Here is a 19,919-nt window from a genome sequence, read left to right as displayed (position 1 = left end):
AATAGCACAAAACAATGTTGTTGTTAGTTAAGCACAAAGCTGTACAACGAGCTATCAGTGCTCTACCCACCACGAGTATCCAAACCCGGTTTCTAGCGTTGTAAGTCCGTAGATTTACTACTGTACCACTGGGAGGCGCACAAAACAAATGAATATAAAATCTTGCAGGGCTTACATATAAACATTAAAGCCTGAAGTTATTTTGTATTAGATCCTTAATCACCTTCAGTCAACTAAATGCCTAAATGAATAACAGATTAATAGTAGAGGTACAAAAAAAGATGCTGTAAGTTTAATGAGCTTATAGTTTTCTTCCACTGACAATATCTAATTAAGCAGGACTTCAAAATCAATATTTTTATCTAATTTACGTGAGCTAGTTCTCTTGAAACACAAGCACCGTTTCTTCTCAAAATAAAGTTCCCGGTGAGTCAGCAAAAATTCTACAGACTTGCAACGCAAAAATCCTGGGTTCGATTTTCCGCTGCGGTCAGAGCGCAGATAGCCCTTTGTGTAGCTTTGCACTAAAAATATATAACAACGACAACATGATATAAAAACGAACATGAAAATCCACGCGACATAAGCAATGATTTTGTTTTATACAGGCCTGAAAAAGTTTGCCATTTAATTAACACTCGTCCCACAGGCCTGAAGACTTTTGCCATTTAATTAACACTCTTCCCGCACGCTTCAGAATAAGTTGCTTCCATTAAAGTTGTTTCTAAAAAGAATAACAGGAAAAGGGTGACTTACAAGGCAGTGTGGTATTAATGTATGAATAAACCGGCAAAAATAGAAAAACGTAGCACAAAGAACCAATGAATTGTTTGTTTGTTGTTAAACACACAGTAACACAATAGGTTATCTGTGCTGGGCCCACCACTGAGCCACTGGTAGGCAATGAGCTGAAAGAAAAGATATTCAATAATTAACGTCCAGTGCTTACTTTTAAATGTATTTCATCATAGGTGTAACACACGATAAATAAAAGATGAATGAGTGGAAGGAGATGTGATCAAATGTACTTCTTTCCAGTTTGAACGAAAAAAGTTATAACATATCCTCATTTAGGCCTGCAAAGTAAACAAAAATCTCAAGCATGTCAAATCGGTTATAATTATAACATAAATACATGAAAAAACGTATATATTTCTTATTGCAAATGCTATAGCATTCAAGCGTAGACAGTTGGTTTCGACAACACACTATGAGCATAAAAAAATTTAAGATGCCGTTCTATCTATATATATTCAAGACAACACGATATATCACCTAATCAACTCCATTTAAGATATGTTTTCATGTTACTTAGTATACAGCTTTAAAATATTGTGATGAGAAAATAAAATTTAATCCGCTTCTTAGATGATCTAAATTTTCATAATAAACATCTACCAAGCACCTAAAAGCATGATTTTAATATCTTTAGACATTCGTTTATTTCTCTCAACTGTACACAAAACTACAACAGATTAATCAACCTCTATCGACAATGTCGCAAAAGAATATAAAGGGGTAAGTTTTTTCTACACAAAATATCAGTGACATCTGTTTGATATGATTTGTTCAAAAGTTACAAGTAGGTAACTCTATTTTTCTGTTGCTAACCGAAAAGCTACACAATGGGCTATCTGTTCTTAGCCTACGGCGGGTATCGAAGCCCAATTTTTAGCGTTATAAACCCGCAGACTTCTCGCTAAGCCACTCTGCTTTGGCAAGATAAGATAAATAATTAGAAAGTAAATAAGAAAACGTCATAAGATGATTTTTTTAATATTTTTCGTTTCCAGGTATTTATCTTAAACAACGTAATGAACAACGATTGCTAATTATGCCGAAAGTACTTTTTAATAAAATGTCGATTTCTTGAAAAAAAAAGAGAGAGAAAATACGTTGGTTAATAATGTATTGACGTCGTGTTTAATCACGAATAGTTCGACAAACGTCAAGGTCTGGTGTCTATTACAAATTATTAGCTTGTAGGAGATTCGAGTAGGAGAACGTATATTTAAATATGATATAAACTTACATTGCATCGTTAAAAACAATGTTACAGACTGAACTTTTGACATTATGCTTTACCATTACTACGTGAAAACACAAATATATAATTGAATACAGAAGTTGAGTAACAGGGAAATTTCTCTCTCTCTCTCTGATTCAATAGTTTAAAAAACACGCTATTTAACTTTGGATGTTTTTAATGTAAATCGATTTCATTACTCTTTCACACAAAAAATACAAAATAACAATCGATTTCATTACTCTTTCACACAAAAAAATACAAAATAACAATCGATTTCCTTACTCTTTCACACAAAAAATACAAAATAACAATCGATTTCCTTACTCTTTCACATAAAAAAATATAAAATAACAATCCATTTCATTACTCTTTCACACAAAAAATGCAAAATAACAATAGGCAAAAAAATAAAAACAAATCAATTTCATAATGAAATAAATAAAATATTAAAGAATATATAATAGTGTTTCTTACTATTAAAAAATGTATTTTTTCCTTTCCACTTGTTTTTTGAGCATCCTTTGATTAATTGACATCACAATTAGCAATTACTCTAAGATAACATTTTATATTTAATTAGTTACAAGGCAACTACGTTTAAGTACAAGTTAACTGTATATTTATTCCCATATTTCTTTTAATTTGTTGAAGTATTATACTGCATAAATATACAGCGTTTCATAAAAGCTTTCACTCTCATCGACCAGCCCAAATGAGGAGTTTTGGTATTGAACGAAAAGCTTACCGAGCAGTGACTTATAAGAGGCGGAAGTTGGATCTCAAATACTAATTTTACACACCTCTGATTTCGGGCTACAATTGACAAGTTAAGAGGAACGTGGAAAATAAACATCTGCAGTAAATGAGGAACGTGTAAAATAAACATCTACAGTAAATGAGGAACGTGTAAAATAAACATCTACAGTAAATGAGGAACGTGTAAAATAAACATCTGCAGTAAATGAGGAACGTGGAAAATAAACATCTACAGTAAATAAGGAACGTGGAAAATAAACGTCTACAGTACATTTGTTTCTATAACAATTTTCAGGTATTTTGGTTTTCCAATATTTCACCGGCTTTCGGCGCTTAAACTGTAACTAAGTTTAAGACAGATTTTTTTGTTTATTTATTTATCTGTCTGTTGTTAAGTGCAAAGCTGTACAGTGGGCTATCTGTGCTGTGCCCACCACCGGTATCAAAACCCGGTTTGTAGCGTTATAACCCTCTAGACTTTCCGCTGAGCCACTGCGGGACAATTAGGACTGAAATTTGAGAAGTTGTTTCTAAAACGATGCATTTGTTAACATTACTGTGGTGTCTTTCAGGAATAGGAAATTATTTTATTGTTTCCTAATCATCTTTGACCTTGCGAGCTCAATAGCTGATGATAATATTTATTAGACGGTTATTTGCTGTTTTAACTTTGATGAATATTTTGTAAATTGATGATAATATTTTACTTTCTACAAATACTACCATATAGTCATGAAGAAATGGGGTCTAACCCAGCTCGCCCCCCTGTAGCACGGCGGTATGTTTGCGGACTTACAACGCTGGAATCCGGGTTTCGATACCCGGGATGGGCAGAGCACAGATAGCCCATTGTGTAACCTTGTGCTTAATTACAAACAAACAAACTAACCCAGCTCTTCCGTGGACTCCACTGTCCTTGCATCAAAAAATAATTTTTATTGCATAAATATAATCTCACACTGTAGGGCAATTTTTACATATTTTAGTTGTATAAAATTAAGATATTATCGAGTTTTGTAGCTCAGTTGTATATAATAGATGTTTACATAACTTAGAAACTTGAGACTTAAAAAGTAGAACAACGACAGTTTTCGATCTACGAAAGCCGTATTATACAATAGTAAAAATATTTATCATTCTAGGAAGGTAAACATAAACTTCTATCAATTATAGTAAACTGGATTTACACAAAAAAATGAATTTATAAATATGCATTTTATTAGAAAGAGGCTTCATCGATCGTACTCACTACATGGTCATGATTACTATTAATGAACACCGCAATTTTCGTTGTAACTTGCTTCCGTGAAAAATGGCGAGTTCATTTTTAAACTACACACATTTTGATAAACTTTGAATAGAACAGCCACAAATTCACAGAGAAGACTCTCTCAAAACCGCATTTAAGCAAATCAACGCACAAAAATCAAAAGGAGATAATGCATTGAAATACTTAACTAGTAAGCGGTTTAGTCAGATAGCTATTATTCCAGTTTCTTCGGCCATCTTTCTCACGAAAACAGACGCAGACTGCGAGTACATGGGTAAAGGGGCTTGTTTTAGATTAGTTTCTTCAGCCATCTTTCTCATGAAAACAGACGCTGACTTTGTGTACATGGGTAAAGGGGCTTGTTGTACATTAGTTTTTTCACTCATCTTTCTCATGAAAACTGCTGTTTATTTCAAGGAGTGCAGGAAGCATATGAGACTGGACTTGTTCAAGTAATGGGTCACTTAGATCAAGAAAGGTGTAGAAGATATATGTCCGCTGTAAAACATCAAGTGTATTCAGCGGGTCCAAGCCAATGACTTTAAGTTAAACACAATGAGTACTGGCAGCAATATGTGGAGAAAGAGTTCAAAACACACCAATACAGCTGAAGTGAAAAAATAGATATATAACCAAATAACAACACTGTCAATAGCAAAGGATTGATCAGCCAAGAAAGATGTGACAGTGACTACACATGTAGGACCAACGTAGAGAGTGGTAAACAGTCAAAAACTTTGCACTTCAGCACATTCAGAACAGAGGTCGACTAGTAACGGTGAAAATCATAACAGGATCACAATCCTTACAGACACCATAAACTTTATCATAAAATTAGACTTGGGGGTTTATCTGATAATGCCCTATATTCCAGGTCACAGCAGCATATCATTCAATGAGAAAGTAAATCAACTTCTGGTAAGGTGAAACCCTTGGGCAACCTTGTAAGATCTTTGAATGATGTCATCAGTGGAACAGCATGTAGACTGATGGAACAGAGGTCATACTGGTCAACTAGAATATTGGTGAAAATAGGATGAAAATATAAAAGCAGAGTATGTATAAATGTAAGAGGATAGGACAGATGCTACTTAAATCAAATTGAACTGCACATTTTTCTAGAAACGAAACTTGAGAAAATTACTGGGGAGGGGGGAGATAGTTTGTGCCAAGGCCAGTGCGAATTTCCTCTGCTTTAATAGTAGTAAAGATGTTGCATTAAAATCAGCTTATGAGCATTGGATACCTGGTGTTAAAATATATTAATAAATATATATATATATATATATATGAGAAATATAAAAAGATACGCATTAATTAATAATAATAAAGTAAATGTGGGTGTCGATGGTCCAAATTATAGACGGTGCTATGCTACCTAAACTCTACTCTAATAAAAATCAACATTTGTAGGTGATGGTATTTCTTTGGACTGTGTAGTTTCAGGTCGAATCACTGTCCAAAACTCTCTGCTCTGTTAGTTTTGTCACTTCTCGGAAGAACACTGAAAATTTCTTGCTTTCAAGTGTTATGTCTGTTGGTGCTACAGCATATACAAATCTCACTCCATGTATATTCGCACCCGAAAAAATATTACAAAGTCATAAAGTTTAACTATGATAATAAGCATTGCATCCCATATCATTGGAAGTTCGTCATAAACATATATGTACGTGTCAAAGCTTACATCTGCTCAAACATACCACTGTTTTAGAAAATGCGAGTTATTCGTGCAAACTATGATTAATCCTCTGGATATTTAAGGAGAAAACACTATATAGCCTATCAGCTTGACAATATGTATTGTCAAGAGAAACTAGCCTGAGCAACATTGTCCATCCTTTTTTCTAAGTTTAAATATTTACCAAGTGTTTTTCTGAACCTGGGCTGCTTTAGGGTGTATAATAAAGCACACTTGCACATTACCAGTATTGTTAACAATCCTTAGGATGCCTAAATAAGTAGAGTGAGAAATTTGCTTAATATAACTAAATGATCACTAACTTAGTGTTCACTGATTGTTGCATGCGTTCTTTACAGAATGCACGTAGGAGTTAATCAAACAATTTGGAGAAGTTAAACTCATTTCTTCCTTTAAAAGTCTTGTAACTGCTTGTAAAAAATAATGAATGTTATATATTGATCCCAAGAAAACATATCCCAAAGTCACTACTTGTGAGTGACAGAAACAACTGTCCTTGACAAAAATACCTATATGCCAAAACGGTATTGCGGTATCTGTGATATGTGATTAAACTGATTGTAGGATAGTAAGTGGTTTTAGGAAGGTTTATGCATCATTTAAGGTGAGATAATTAATATAAAAACGTTTGTGACTTTTACAGGTAACATTAATTACTCTTGGTTAAGAAAGATTGATTTTATAATTTTTATTTGTGTATCTTTCTCCAATTTAGGTAACTTGTCAAAAGTTAATATCTCTGTAGTTTGATTATTTGAACATTATCACGTACACAAGATGCAGCAAAAGGTTGGAAGATCCTTCCTTTGAAGTCTCCTTAATGTCCAGAATATTGTGAGAGAATAGACTGAAATCCAATCGCATCTTTTGATCAAGTGCAGGAAGAGTCGACCAAGTCTTATATCATCTCACTTGCACTGATTTTCTTGTGTTTAGAAAATGCTACATCTTACTTACGGAAATGTTTATTGATTTTTCCAAGACTTGATCTCTGTTCAAAAATTTGTTAAAGTGTTAAATGTTTTAAAATTTGCTCGAGCTTATCTAAGTAATGAATGTTTTTTAATGTAAAACTTCAATGTGAAAGTTCATACACCGTGCTTCTTAGAGTTATAAATTGTTTGCATTAACTTTCTCGTAATATTTTCTGAGTTGTTTACCATGACTTTTTCACAATAGATGCAGGCTTATGCATTTCAACCTGACTCACAAATGATCCCCATGTTGCATACCAGTGTTAATGTCATAATAAAGTTAAAACATAATAACCGTATGTACATACCACTGACAATAATCCACCTTCAGCACCGCTGAACGGACCCAGGAATAAATTATGCTATGACTTTGGGAAGATATTGGCATATTTTTCTATAGTTAGCGGAAGTTAATTTTGAAGATTATTGGTAACGTTTAAGATTATTATAATGTTGCTAAAAGTAAAGTATTATAATAATTCATGCTTTTTATCTACATAACCTTTCACCTGCAGAGAAAACGATACGAACATTTTTATTTGTATTTTGAAAATGTAAGTATGTTATTGAGTTAGTCAAAGTCAGAAATAAGCTTCTTATATGTTCAAAGTTTAAACTCTGATTAACACAAATATAACTAAGAAGTGCAAAGTTTAAATAACCATTATGGAGTAAAATAAAAATTCATTTCACTAATGGACAAGGTGACAAGTTATAACATAACTTAGCAAAGTTATGTCTAATCCCTTATATTTGGTTTGTAGTCATTACTACTGAAGAAGAAGATAGAAATAGAAACACTATTTAGATTGTTAGACATTTCTCTGCAACATGTAGATCATATTGTTTTTTCATACGACTAGATTCAACCTTATTTCATACTATTATGTGCAATATTGCCCAGTTCCATATTTCAAGTGTTACTGTATTGTGCTTCATTTCTAACCACCTTTTGACAAAGAGTACAATAGAAATATGGGTTTTATATATCATACTTTATGTCCTGTCTACCATTTCATCTAAATACAAATTACCACAGGCTACTCCACTAGACGTTTACAGAAGCTCCTCAAAATATACAGCTCTAGTGAGCTTCTTCAGCACCTGAATTTTGTATACGATAATTTAATAATGTATAAATAGAGATGAAACTCCATTCTTTGGGGCTTGAAATACAAGACTGACTTATCAAACATTTGGATGGCAGACTGACTCATATTAATAGAGAAAATAATAATACACACTCACAGATAGCTCACATTACTACATATCCAATTATAGGACAAAAATAAAGCCAAATTACACAGCCAATAGAATCCAAACAATGTTGCCTGTGTGTGCCATTGCTTTACGTATTCATTATGATTAAGTGAAGGTTAGCCACTGAAAGCTCAACTTCACCTACCCCAATCACTGAGGGAATATTGAAATGACACTCCATTAGTTACCTCTACAATAAAGCTAAAACCCTATGAAAAACTTTTAACGTGTTTACTGCACAAACAAGCATTTTGTTTGGTTCCCATGATTAAGCCCGGAGATATGATATAAAAATTAATTTAATAATAAGTATGTAGTTTTAAATTAACCAGTGAAATATCTATCAGCTCTTGTTACTTCACTGAAGCTAAGCTTGTTTGCCGCATACCCTGCATATCCAACGCAACTGGATGCTACCAAAAACTGCAGTAGTGAGCTGAGAAGCTAAAGAAATATCATTATACATTCAAGTGTCCCACTAAAGGTTGTGAGGAAATTTGCAACCACTGTAGTAATACTTGTGCACACCTTCGATAAAATCACTACATCCCAAAACCAAAGAAGACCATGCTGGAGCTGATATTTGAGAGAATATAAAAAGAAGAAAAAACATCTGATGAAGATAAATCATATCATGGGAAAATAACCACTGTTAGTCGAAGATCCTCCACCACCTGCTGCCAAACATGAGAAAGCATACTCTTTTGAATATGTGTGTTAAACATCAGAAAGAGTTTTGTGTTTACCAGTGCTTCAGCAATGAATGTTGGGGTTTCCAAAACACAAACTACCTGATGAACATTAAATCACTCCTCTGGATGACAACAGCACTCAATGTTTCTAAGAGAAATTCTGGCCTACTACACCTACCAATGAACTATTACATTGAAAAACTGGTGTCAAACACGTGAGACCATGTTCTGGGTGAGTTTTTCAAAATACTGGTGGAGCATCTTTTACCTTCACAATTGCTTTTGCTGTGAATATTAGAACTTAAACTTCTTTCTTCAAGACTTCAATCATATGATTACTACCAACTTTTATGTTTCTAACAACATTGCAAACTTCTGTCCTTGTCCTCTACACGTCTCACCAAACTTCTGTCCTTGTCCTCTTCATGTCTCACCAAACTTCTACGATAAAACATTATTGCCAAGGCTCAGTAAAAAAAGTGGATAGAGGCCTGAGCCAATGCGTCTTTGTAAAGCAGGTACTTAAGCAGCGATGATCTATCCACGGCAGCCTTAGAATTTCGCAGCCTGGCAAAGGTGAACGAGATCACAAAAAAGACAAATGTCTAAACTAACTGAAAGTTCGCTATCACTTGGAGGTGTCTCCAGTCAAACATGTGAGGCCTCGTTCCAGGGATGTATAAGTAGGTACAATATTTTTCTTTCACTGTAAACTTTTCATCATCATTAATTCATACTCAACAGGTGTTCATGTATTGTTAGTGCTTCATCATTTAAAATCCTTGGTCATTTTTAAAGGTTTATATTTTTTATACTGTTTTTATATTTATTTTGAATAATTTTTGTTACATACCTATATTTGTACATATATGCATTACTGAAGGACCTGTTTCAGTGATGCTTATACCTGTAATGTACGATGTATAATAATCAGTGATTATTAAAAGATGTTTTTATCGTTGTTTAATAATCATTGAGGATTGACGTCGTATTTAGCTTTATATTAATTAATGTTAAATATTTCTCGTAATTTTAACTGTATCCCTAAATTTTTAAATGGGTATAGTTGTATTCGTACTTTTTGTCATATCTTGTATTATATTATAAAGAATTACATGCCAGAAGGTATTTTTGACTGTATTTTATTCCTAGAGGGTTTATTTTTGTAAACTTGTTGTGTTATAAAAAGTGTTTCGATTGTGTATTTATGTGATATATAACATATTGTGCAATAAATAATTAATGGGTTAATGATTAATAATTAAAGTTAAAGGGTTTCTCTTTGTGTTTTATAAAATTTAATTATTTCTTGATTTTTGTTAAAGGGTTTCACTTGTCTTTCTGTGTACAAAGTATACTTATCAGGTGAAAGAGTAAGGTACTATAAAAGTACAACTAGTTAGTATTGTTTTTATTGTAATTTCATTGGCTTCAAATGTTAAAGTTACGGACAGTTTGGTCGGATTATAAAGAGGAGAAGTTTTAAGTCACTTGAAGTTAAAACAATAACAAATACATGTGGATTTAGAAGTACATATAAAGTTTTTCACATGAACAAACCATCTCTGAGCAGAAATATTTAGGTCTTGTTCCACGTGTTCTGTAGTAACATGTATAATATACAATTTGATATCTGGAGGCTTTTTTCTCCATATGTTCACTTATGATATGGATAAAACGTGCACTCTGGGAGAGGGGGATTCGATTTGTTAAATCTCTTTCAGTCTACATCATACTTTCTCAACAATAATTATACTTTTGCATATCTCAGATTCTTCTGCCATCTATAGAAGTGGCATCCAATGTTCTGTGGATTCATCACCTGCTCTTAGTTAAACTTTGTTATAAGACCAATAAAGTTTAATTTTCACTTTGTTATATATTTTGTCTTGTTCTTCTTCACCTCAACCAGGTTAAAAATTCAGATTAACTTTGCAGTACCTTTCATGCCATATCTCCAGTTATTCCTATATTACTCTTATCTGTAAAACAAAATGAGTAAACTTTAAGTATAGTCTGATGCTAATATATACTCTGATGTTAGCATATACACTGATGTTAGCATATCCCGACGTTATTCGTCAAATTATATTGGATATTGGATAAAAATGCTAATTATAATAGAATTGGAGCAGTACTATAACGGTACAAGATGGTTTCAGTGTGTGGTATCGCATATGTTGATCATATGCTGACCACTGCTGAATGTAATTACTAGATAATAAGGAAAGAATACTTGCAGTTCTATTTATTAAGTATTACCGACATTTGTATGTATAAAAGTTCCCAAAGTGGACCAAGCGTTAAGTGGCTTGTGAACTTTAAAGAGCCAGAAGGTATGATAGAATACTATATATATATGTGTGTATAAGAATGGTTTGACTATTTATAACGTGGACTGAATATGATGAATAAATGAGGAGAGGAAATTCCTCATTGATACCACCTGGTAGGCCAAAATGTTAGGATCCGTTAAGAAGAGGAGATAAATTATTAAACAGCACTACGAGAGGGAGGAGCTAAGCTTTATCCATCTCATACTTCCATGGTAGGAAACAGGTTTTACTACTTTTATTGTATTTAAACTTTGCGAAACTTCGTTTAAATAGTTTTTCATTAATTGTTCACGCCTTAAACGATGCTCAAAAATTTGTTAATAATCATTAATGTTTTAACGTTACTTGAGTTTAAGAGTTACTTAGAGTGAAAGTTTAGGTTTCACTGTTTTTTAAAGTTCTGAGTCTCTATTAATGTTTTCTGTGTTGCTTACCATTAAGTTATCAGTGAGATAATGAAATTTAGATGCTGTGGGATTAAATATCACTAGTTGATTCACGTCTGATTTCCACAATACCTGCTATTGATCATGTCATAAAACAAAGATTACACAGTGTCACCTGCAGGTGTACTACTGACCAGTGATCATGTCATAAAACAAAGATTATGCAGTGTCACCTGCAAGTATACTACTGACCAGTAATCATGTCATAAAACAAATATTACGCAGTGTCACCAGCAAGTATACTACTGACCAGTGATCCTGTCATAAAACAAAGATTATGCAGTGTCACCTGCAAGTATACTACTGACCAGTAATCATGTAATCATGTCTTAAAACAAAGATTACGCAGTGTCACCTGCAAGAATACTACTGACCAGTGATCCTGTCATAAAACAAAGATTATGCAGTGTCACCTGCAAGTATACTACTGACCAGTAATCATGTCTTAAAACAAAGATTACGCAGTGCCACCTGCAAGAATACTACTGACCAGTAATCATGTAATCATGTCTTAAAACAAAGATTACGCAGTGTCACCTGCAAGAATACTACTGACCAGTGATCCTGTCATAAAACAAAGATTACGCAGTGCCACCTGCAAGAATACTACTGACCAGTGATCCTGTCATAAAACAAAGATTACGCAGTGCCACCTGCAAGTATCCTACTGACCAGTAATCATGTCTTAAAACCAAGATTACGCAGTGCCACCTGCAAGAATACTACTGACCAGTGATCCTGTCATAAAACAAAGATTATGCAGTGTCAGTAAGTAACGTTCTAGAATGTCAAGAACAAGTTGCTTTCGCTTGAAAGCTGAGACAGTACCATACGAGTGAGACTGAAGCTACGTTAAAAGTTTTATTCTATAGCTAATCTTTATTTGCAATGCTCAAAATTATGGTAATATCAATTGAAGTAAATTGTTATTTTAAATTGTAATAAAAATAAATAAAATGTATCCCTGGTTCACGTTTTACCTTATCTTTGTTGAATGTGTCCGTTTTCCTTTTCCAACACACAGGTATGCCAGTCCGGGTCATGAGTAAATGATTTATTGTCAGATTATCCCCGAGAATCGGTGTGAGGTGCTGACATTACACTTTGTTTTACAACCATATATTTGTCAACTAGGCACAGGGTGTGTCAAAAATTAGACGTAAATTAGTACTCATTGAAACAGTGTGTCATATATTTTGATCTTTCTGTTTCATATCTGAACGAATATAACACTTACCAAGGCAGTCAATGAAACGCTCTTATAATAGTTATAGTTATATTTTGTGGCTACTTAGTGACATGATAATAGACGTTACCGTTGAGTTCTGACTTTTAATACACCCTGTGTGAGCCATGTCATCTAGTCATTAATGAAACCACCAACTTTAATATCAGCTCCTCTAGATACGCCAAGTTAGTTTTGAAAGTAGAATCCAGAGTTCTTAAATACCACATTCTTCTCGTAAATCTATAAGGGTTCCGCTTTGACTTGGTGTTTATAACATTAGCATTTGGGTGAAATACCACAGCTATAAAAAACGATGGCAATAATAAGAACAGGTGTGTAATAAGAATTTTACAGGAAAAGTAATTCATTCTTAATATATGAAGCGTTAAAATATAAACGAAGAAAGGTGTAGCTTTCAATCTATAACTATAACTATGTAGGTATTCTGAAAGTGCAACCGAAAATATACAAACTGTCTTTAAAATTGTATGTGGTAATTATAAGCTTTTTCTGCATTTTCTTTTGTTTACTGTGCAACATATTGAATTTCATTCCAAAGTGATATTAAGTCGTATCCGTAAAGAAAGACAACGTTAAATCTGAGAAGCAATTGGAAATCAAGTAAAAAAGACAAAAAATTCAGCGAATAAATACGACAAAACAGCCCTTATTTGTCATCATACATTTTATTAATCTGTGTTTATATTTCATTTTAACTTTCTAGATAAGTTCATTACTCCTTATATTGAGCCCCCCAGTGGCACAGCGGTATGTCTGCGGACTTACAACACTAGAATCCGGGTTTCGATACCCGTGGTGGGCAGAGCACAGATAGCCCTTATGTAGCTTTGTGCATAATTACAAACAAACCTTATATTGAATTAATTTGAGCTTGAAGTATCTAAGCCAAATATGAAGCATTTCTGTTATTTTTCTGTGTATGTGTGTGTATCTGTATCTTTTTGTCTATATAACACAAGAAGCTTCTAGCGATTTTAAACTTTACTGTACTTGTAATGTGTCACTAACTATCCGTATTCTCGGTCTTAGAATAAATAACAAATTCTAATCAAAACCAATTAAACGTGACATATTAATGGTCTATTCAATATCGTAGCTACGTTGGTTTAATCAGTTCCCTACTGTATGTGTCCTGCTAGCAATCATACATAGGTTATCTTCTGTTTCGAGCTAATTCCAGAAAGAACTAATAAAATTCATTATCAGCAACACTAGAAGCCGTACCATTAATGAAGTTTCTCCAGGCTTAATTGATACAAGGGATCATAGTTAATAGCATGGTCTGCTTGCAGTGACTGGACATGTACGAAGGAGAGAACAGTCAGGAAATTGAAAGATGACGATTCGCTGCAGGAGCGAGCAAGTATTTCATAATTCACTTCACCACACCTGTCTAGCGTGACAAATGTGATTAGCTCTTATCGATTCCTCGTGCTGTTATTCAAGGGAAGTCGATGTTCTTAAATACACAAACACATACTTCTTACTGAACATAACTTTCTAATTAATGATCACTTTCATAGTAAATTTTGTTTGTTTTTAAAATAGAGAAATATAGTGTAAATACATGTCCAGTTTTAGAACTAAATGCTATAAGTGACAAGATTGATGACAGGTGTAGATGCAGACCAATAATTATGAGGCTTCAAATTCAACGACAAACTTTTAACTTAGACATGGAACATAAATTGATAGATGTAGAAGTAAGACCCATGGAAAGATATGGATGCATAATGAAATCTATTTGGCTCGACTAATTTAAAGATGTACTAAATTTTAATTACGTTACATTCCCTGGCTGTTGTTTATTATCCATGACAGATAGTGATAATTCGAGCAACCTTTAAATAAATACCATTTTAGCAAAAATTATCTAACATTATCCACATATCTATATAATGATTGCAAATGAATTAGCTAATAGTTTGAAGATAATTTCACACAAAAAATTCAATGCGAAACCTTCATTATCAGCAACTAACATCGGTTCCAAAATAACCTATAAAGTTTAATGTGTAAACATTTACTCTTGCGAAGTTGAAGTATTATAAGTCTAAAGAAATTATAAGGAATAACAATAAAGGACGGATGGTAACGTTAAAATAAGCAGAAAACTTTCTTTTCTATCACAAAAGTGAATCCATATATTTGAAGTACCGCATTATTCTCAACTATAATTGGAAAAATGTCAACGTTTTTTGGGAAATGCGCATCGCTAATAACCCATGTTTTTGAAAGTTACACAAAATCATTGTGTTTGCTTAAATAGCTGAAATTAAGGGGGCTCAAACTGTTAGTCACATTTATTTTCGTAATAAAACAAATATTTTTTTCAATATATAAGGAAAGTATCAGACGTATTTACAAATACCACAAGTTGCTACTATACGTTCTGTCGTTAAGTGTTATAAATATAAATGTATATTTATCTAAAACGCTTTTTTTTTCAGTGGAAGCTAATGATAAATAATTCAAAAATGTGTCCAAAAGGAAGTAAAAAAACACACACAACTAAAAAATAGGGCTCCTTGAGAACAAAGAGGTAAAATTAAAATTCTTCACATTGACTTCGGGTTGTAGTATAGTTGTTGTTTTTTCAAGAATTCAATACCAAAGCAGAAACTACCACATTGCTGTGCAGTTTTAATATCCTGTTTATTGACACAATAGAATTTTTAAAAAAGTTGATTTTAAACGCCAATGAAAAGTTTCATTGAAACTATCATCTAATAAGCAATAAAACTTTACTCTGGGTAAGTATATAAATATATATACATATACCAAAGAAAATCCGTGACAGGAAGCATTTAGACATATAGTTATGTCTAAATATGTCTATATAACCATGTTTTCATACATAGGCCTAGTGCTTTGTATTGAAACTATCTTGGAGTATCACCACGTTTTTACAGTCCATGTCGACACGTCCGGTCATGCTCTATCTAACTACTGTACATTTTTACTATAATATGGTACCGTAATTTCCACTGCAAAAGGCTACAAAGCAAGGCTGTCATGTCCAAATCAGACCATTCCTCCCTGTATGGTTTCCAAAATCCATCAATTGTACGAGGATGACGGTTTCCAAGCGTCCTTTTCAGCAATCTGATCCCACAGAAATCCATAGGCGACTTGAGGAATATGTCTTCATATAAGTATCCACTTTATTCTTCCGGCTCAAAGTATACGACAGTTGAACGAGAGGTATGATTGAAAGCATTACTGTAATGAACCCCTACCTAGTTGGCCCATTTCTAGTTATACATCCTTCTTGATTATGTTGGATACTGTCGCCTGGGATACGCAGACACATTTTGCCTTTGACCTTTGAATTCGTAAATTCTTACCATGGCTGTGGTACGACTTGTTGTAGGTCTCTTTCTGGATGGTCCATTACCCAAGTTGATCCTTTTTCCTTTATTTTCCAATGCCAATAGGTACTAGAAATATCTTTTACTTGGAAATTCTAAATCCCCTAACTGAACACATCTTTTATTGAAGTTATCAATATTTTGATTCTTATAACGTGAATAACATCAATGGGTTTTTGTTCTAGAGTAAATTGAAAGTTATTTACTTTTATTGTAGTTCAGAAAAAAATAGCTATCATACGTTTTACTCATCTTTGTTAGTTTTCCTTTAAGTGAAAGAATTTTAAACTATCTGCCATTCTTAAGTGATATCTGTTTGGCAATGGGAAAGGATAATATTTCAACTCTTTTTCTGAATGCATTTATGAGTGTTACTAAGTATTTCAAAACATGTCTTGCATCTGGAGTTACAAATCAGTTAAATTAAGATTAGTACTTGATGTGATAAAGTAATACCGACGATTTGTACGAATTTAGGATTTTAAAACTTAAAAATGCATAAAATATGTCACATATAAATTAATATGCTGAATATTATTTCTTTATATTAAAAAGTGACACCCGTACACTTTGGAGAATAAATATTACTCACGAAAAATATATAGCAGAAAAATTTATTTACAACCTTAAACGTAAATGAGAAAAACATATTCATTACATATCAATGGAAATCGGCAAAGTTCAGTGTCATGTAAATGAAGAGAATCATCCTGAAAAGATTAACATATGTCTTCAGAGCTTCTTTCCTCTGCCCCACAGTGGCATAGCGGTATGTCTGCGGACTTACAACGCTAGAAACGGGGTTTCGATACCCGTGGTGGGCAGAACACAGATAGCCCTTTGTGTAGATTTGTGCTTAACTGCAAACAATAACAATTCTTTCTTCTTGTGTTGTCATGGAGCTACATTACTTTAAGCGCATAAAACTTTTGTCTTCTCACACTGTTTATTAACGTTAATCTTGTTTTCATGATAACACTGGACAAGAATCAAATTTCGACCATCATGTGGAGCATGTCTAAATGACTTAAGCTCTTTTTTTACACACATATCAACTGAGAGGCCACACCACTATTTTTTTTAACGCACGTCATGATAATCCTAAAATCTTCTTCGGCTCACACTACAGAAGCGACCTCTGTGCAGTTACTAAAACACATATCAGAGCTAATATTTTATGAAACACTTACCCTAAGTCATCTCGTATGGAACACTTCTTGACACCAAAATGAGTACGTTACTTCCTTAAATTAAAATGCAATAGTATATTGTAAAATGTCAATTGCCTCGATAATGTTAAGACAGCTTATTCACTGACGTATTCCGTTGATCCAATTCTTACAAGTTTCGCTTTCATAGCAATGCTATTTATAAATTCGTGATATTATAAGTTTCTATCTGAATTATTACAGCACCTTCATGAAAACTAATGTCAAATTAAATGAGGATATATTCTAGTTAAATAAATTCTAGTTGTTGAATTAAAGAAGTGAAAATGATACCTAAGCGGGATTCAAAGTCGCGACTCCATTTACCGGCAGGTGTTTCAGTTAATTAAACTATCGGTCTCAGTGACGTCTCATCAACAAATATCTGGGTTATGTATGACAATAAAGAACAGTTAAAGTAAGTAAAAACTTCTTTAAAACATTGTCATGAAGATAAAATAACAAAAGTGATACAGAACATTTCTAAATAACATAGATAATTCTTTCCAGAAATAATTAAACTATTCTCTCGTGATTGAAGTAAAAATTATCTCTAAAAATATATAGTTAAAATAAATCATATAATTCTTCTTTACTAAAACAAATACACTTTGAAAAGACAACATTTCTAAAAAAATTAATAATAATAAATTGTTTGTTTTAGAGCTAAGTCACTTTGGGCTCTCTGATGTATTCACCACGGGGAATCGAGCCCCAAATTTTAGCGTTGTAGATCCGTAAACCTACCGCTGTCCCTCCGAAGAACAGCTAATGATAAGAAAAGTGTTTTAATTGAAACTATTATGAATTTCACCAGATACTTGATATTTAGGAGTTTTTTATAGGTTTAATTATTCTAACAAAAGTAGCTTCAAACTAAATAGAAAAATAACCTCTACATAAAATGTTTTAACATTTCGATATAACCCCACAAGAAACAAATGTCGTTATCGCAATAAGATATAATAGTTTTTTTAAGGATCCATATACACGACTAGTCTTTAGAACATTAACATCTTACAGTTTTTGTATACAATTTATTCTCATCTTTCATATATATTGTGATTTTTCAAGCACAAGAACGGTCTGATCTCTTTTTTTTTTTTTGACAACTAAGCCAAAACAATTACATAAACATTTTGCAACTGCTAAGCGTTTCAATACTGCTTTGTGGAATTATACTTGTTTTGTGCCAGAAACTTGATTTTCGCCAACAGAGGACTTTGGGCTGGAACTGCTGAACTTTGAGTTTGAAGTACTGGGCGTATTATTTTTACTGTTAAAAGCTCCTAGACGATAGCTTTCCCTTTTCTTTTTCCTACACAAACAGTCTTCCGTTATAAATTTCCGTAGCCCGCGGTGCCACCAAGCGTAGATAAGGGGATTTAACAACGAGTTAAGAAATCCCAGAACTGCCAAAACAGTAGCCATTGTCACAGCTAATTGCATATTCGGGTCGATCGCGTAGATAATCACAGCAATAAAATAGGGAAACCACGACACCACAAAAGCACTGAGTGTAAAAATCACCACCTTAATAGCTTTCCACTTCTTCTGAGACTTCCTTTCCTGGTTTTGGCAGCCAGTTGTAAATATATGCCTTTGCCCTCTAGAGTAATATATTTTAGACAATACAGATTTTGACTTTTTCTGGCCCTGGATTTCAAACATATGAATGTTTTCTGGAGGCTTATCCAGTGTGCTGCCCTTCCTAATGCTCACTTGGCGGATGGCCTTGTATAAAATGAACGTATACAACACAGCAATAACTCCAAGAGGAAGGAAAATACCAATGATTACAGTAAATAAAAGGTGTTCTGGTGTGGCCACTATGACATACCAACATTGCGATCCATCAACGGGAAAGGACCAGCCCATAGCCGGAGAAAATCCAATCAGAATACATATAATCCATAAGAAACAAATCATTAATCTGGCTCGTTTTGTCGTCATCCAGTTGTTATAATAAAGCCCATAAGCTATGAAGATAAAACGGTCAATTCCGATCAAAGTGATACTCCAACTAGAAGCCAATGATGCACTTACAATACTTCCTGGAAGAAGAGAAATTTATACAGATGATTAAAGGCAATCTTGATATTTTTGTAAAATAATATTTACAGAAAAGTGAAAAATAGTAAGAAATAAACATATCTCAAAGTGTGAGTTTCTACATGAGACAAGAACAGTACGTAGGTATAATGGTCATATCTCAAAATATTATTTTTATGTTTGTATACAACTCTACACCAGTTCTAACGTTAACCCTAGAATTGTAATTCGTGGTACTAGCTTAATGTTTCTTTTTTATCCACAAACGCCATGGCTATAATCATGCTGAAATATGTTAGCTGATAGCTCCAAAAAGATGTTAAGATTTTATAATAAGTAAATTAGTTTAAAACAAATTACAACACAAATGGTAACTGGATACTCATATCTAAATGGCTATCATTCGGAATATCTGTTTTTGATAAATAAGAAGCTAACTCTTAAATAATTTAATAGCTATTGTTCCGTATTACAAATTATCCTGGAGAAGTCTCCAATTTATTACGTAACATATTATAATATCGAATAGCCTGAAACTGAGTTAAATGATAATTTAGATTTAGAAATTAAATAA

General features: G+C 33.2%; 1 protein-coding gene across 2 annotated transcripts in view; it reads right to left on the bottom strand.

Moving 5' to 3' along the window:
- Window positions 1-16,698: 16,698 nt before the first annotated feature.
- Window positions 16,699-19,919, bottom strand: part of LOC106461663 (glucose-dependent insulinotropic receptor-like) — a 10,096-nt gene continuing 6,875 nt past the window's right edge. For both annotated transcript variants that reach the window (XM_013921507.2, XM_022388669.1), the window contains exon 3: window positions 16,699-19,347. In XM_013921507.2, the coding sequence (XP_013776961.1) occupies window positions 18,470-19,347 (878 nt within the window). In that variant the 3' untranslated portion in view covers window positions 16,699-18,469. The remainder of the gene's footprint in view (window positions 19,348-19,919) is intronic.

Source organism: Limulus polyphemus, unplaced genomic scaffold (genome assembly GCF_000517525.1).
Source record: "Limulus polyphemus unplaced genomic scaffold, Limulus_polyphemus-2.1.2 Scaffold1006, whole genome shotgun sequence".
NCBI lineage: Eukaryota > Metazoa > Arthropoda > Merostomata > Xiphosura > Limulidae > Limulus > Limulus polyphemus.
The sequence above is the reverse complement of the archived record's forward strand: the minus strand, read 5'-3'. Positions and strand labels throughout refer to the sequence as shown.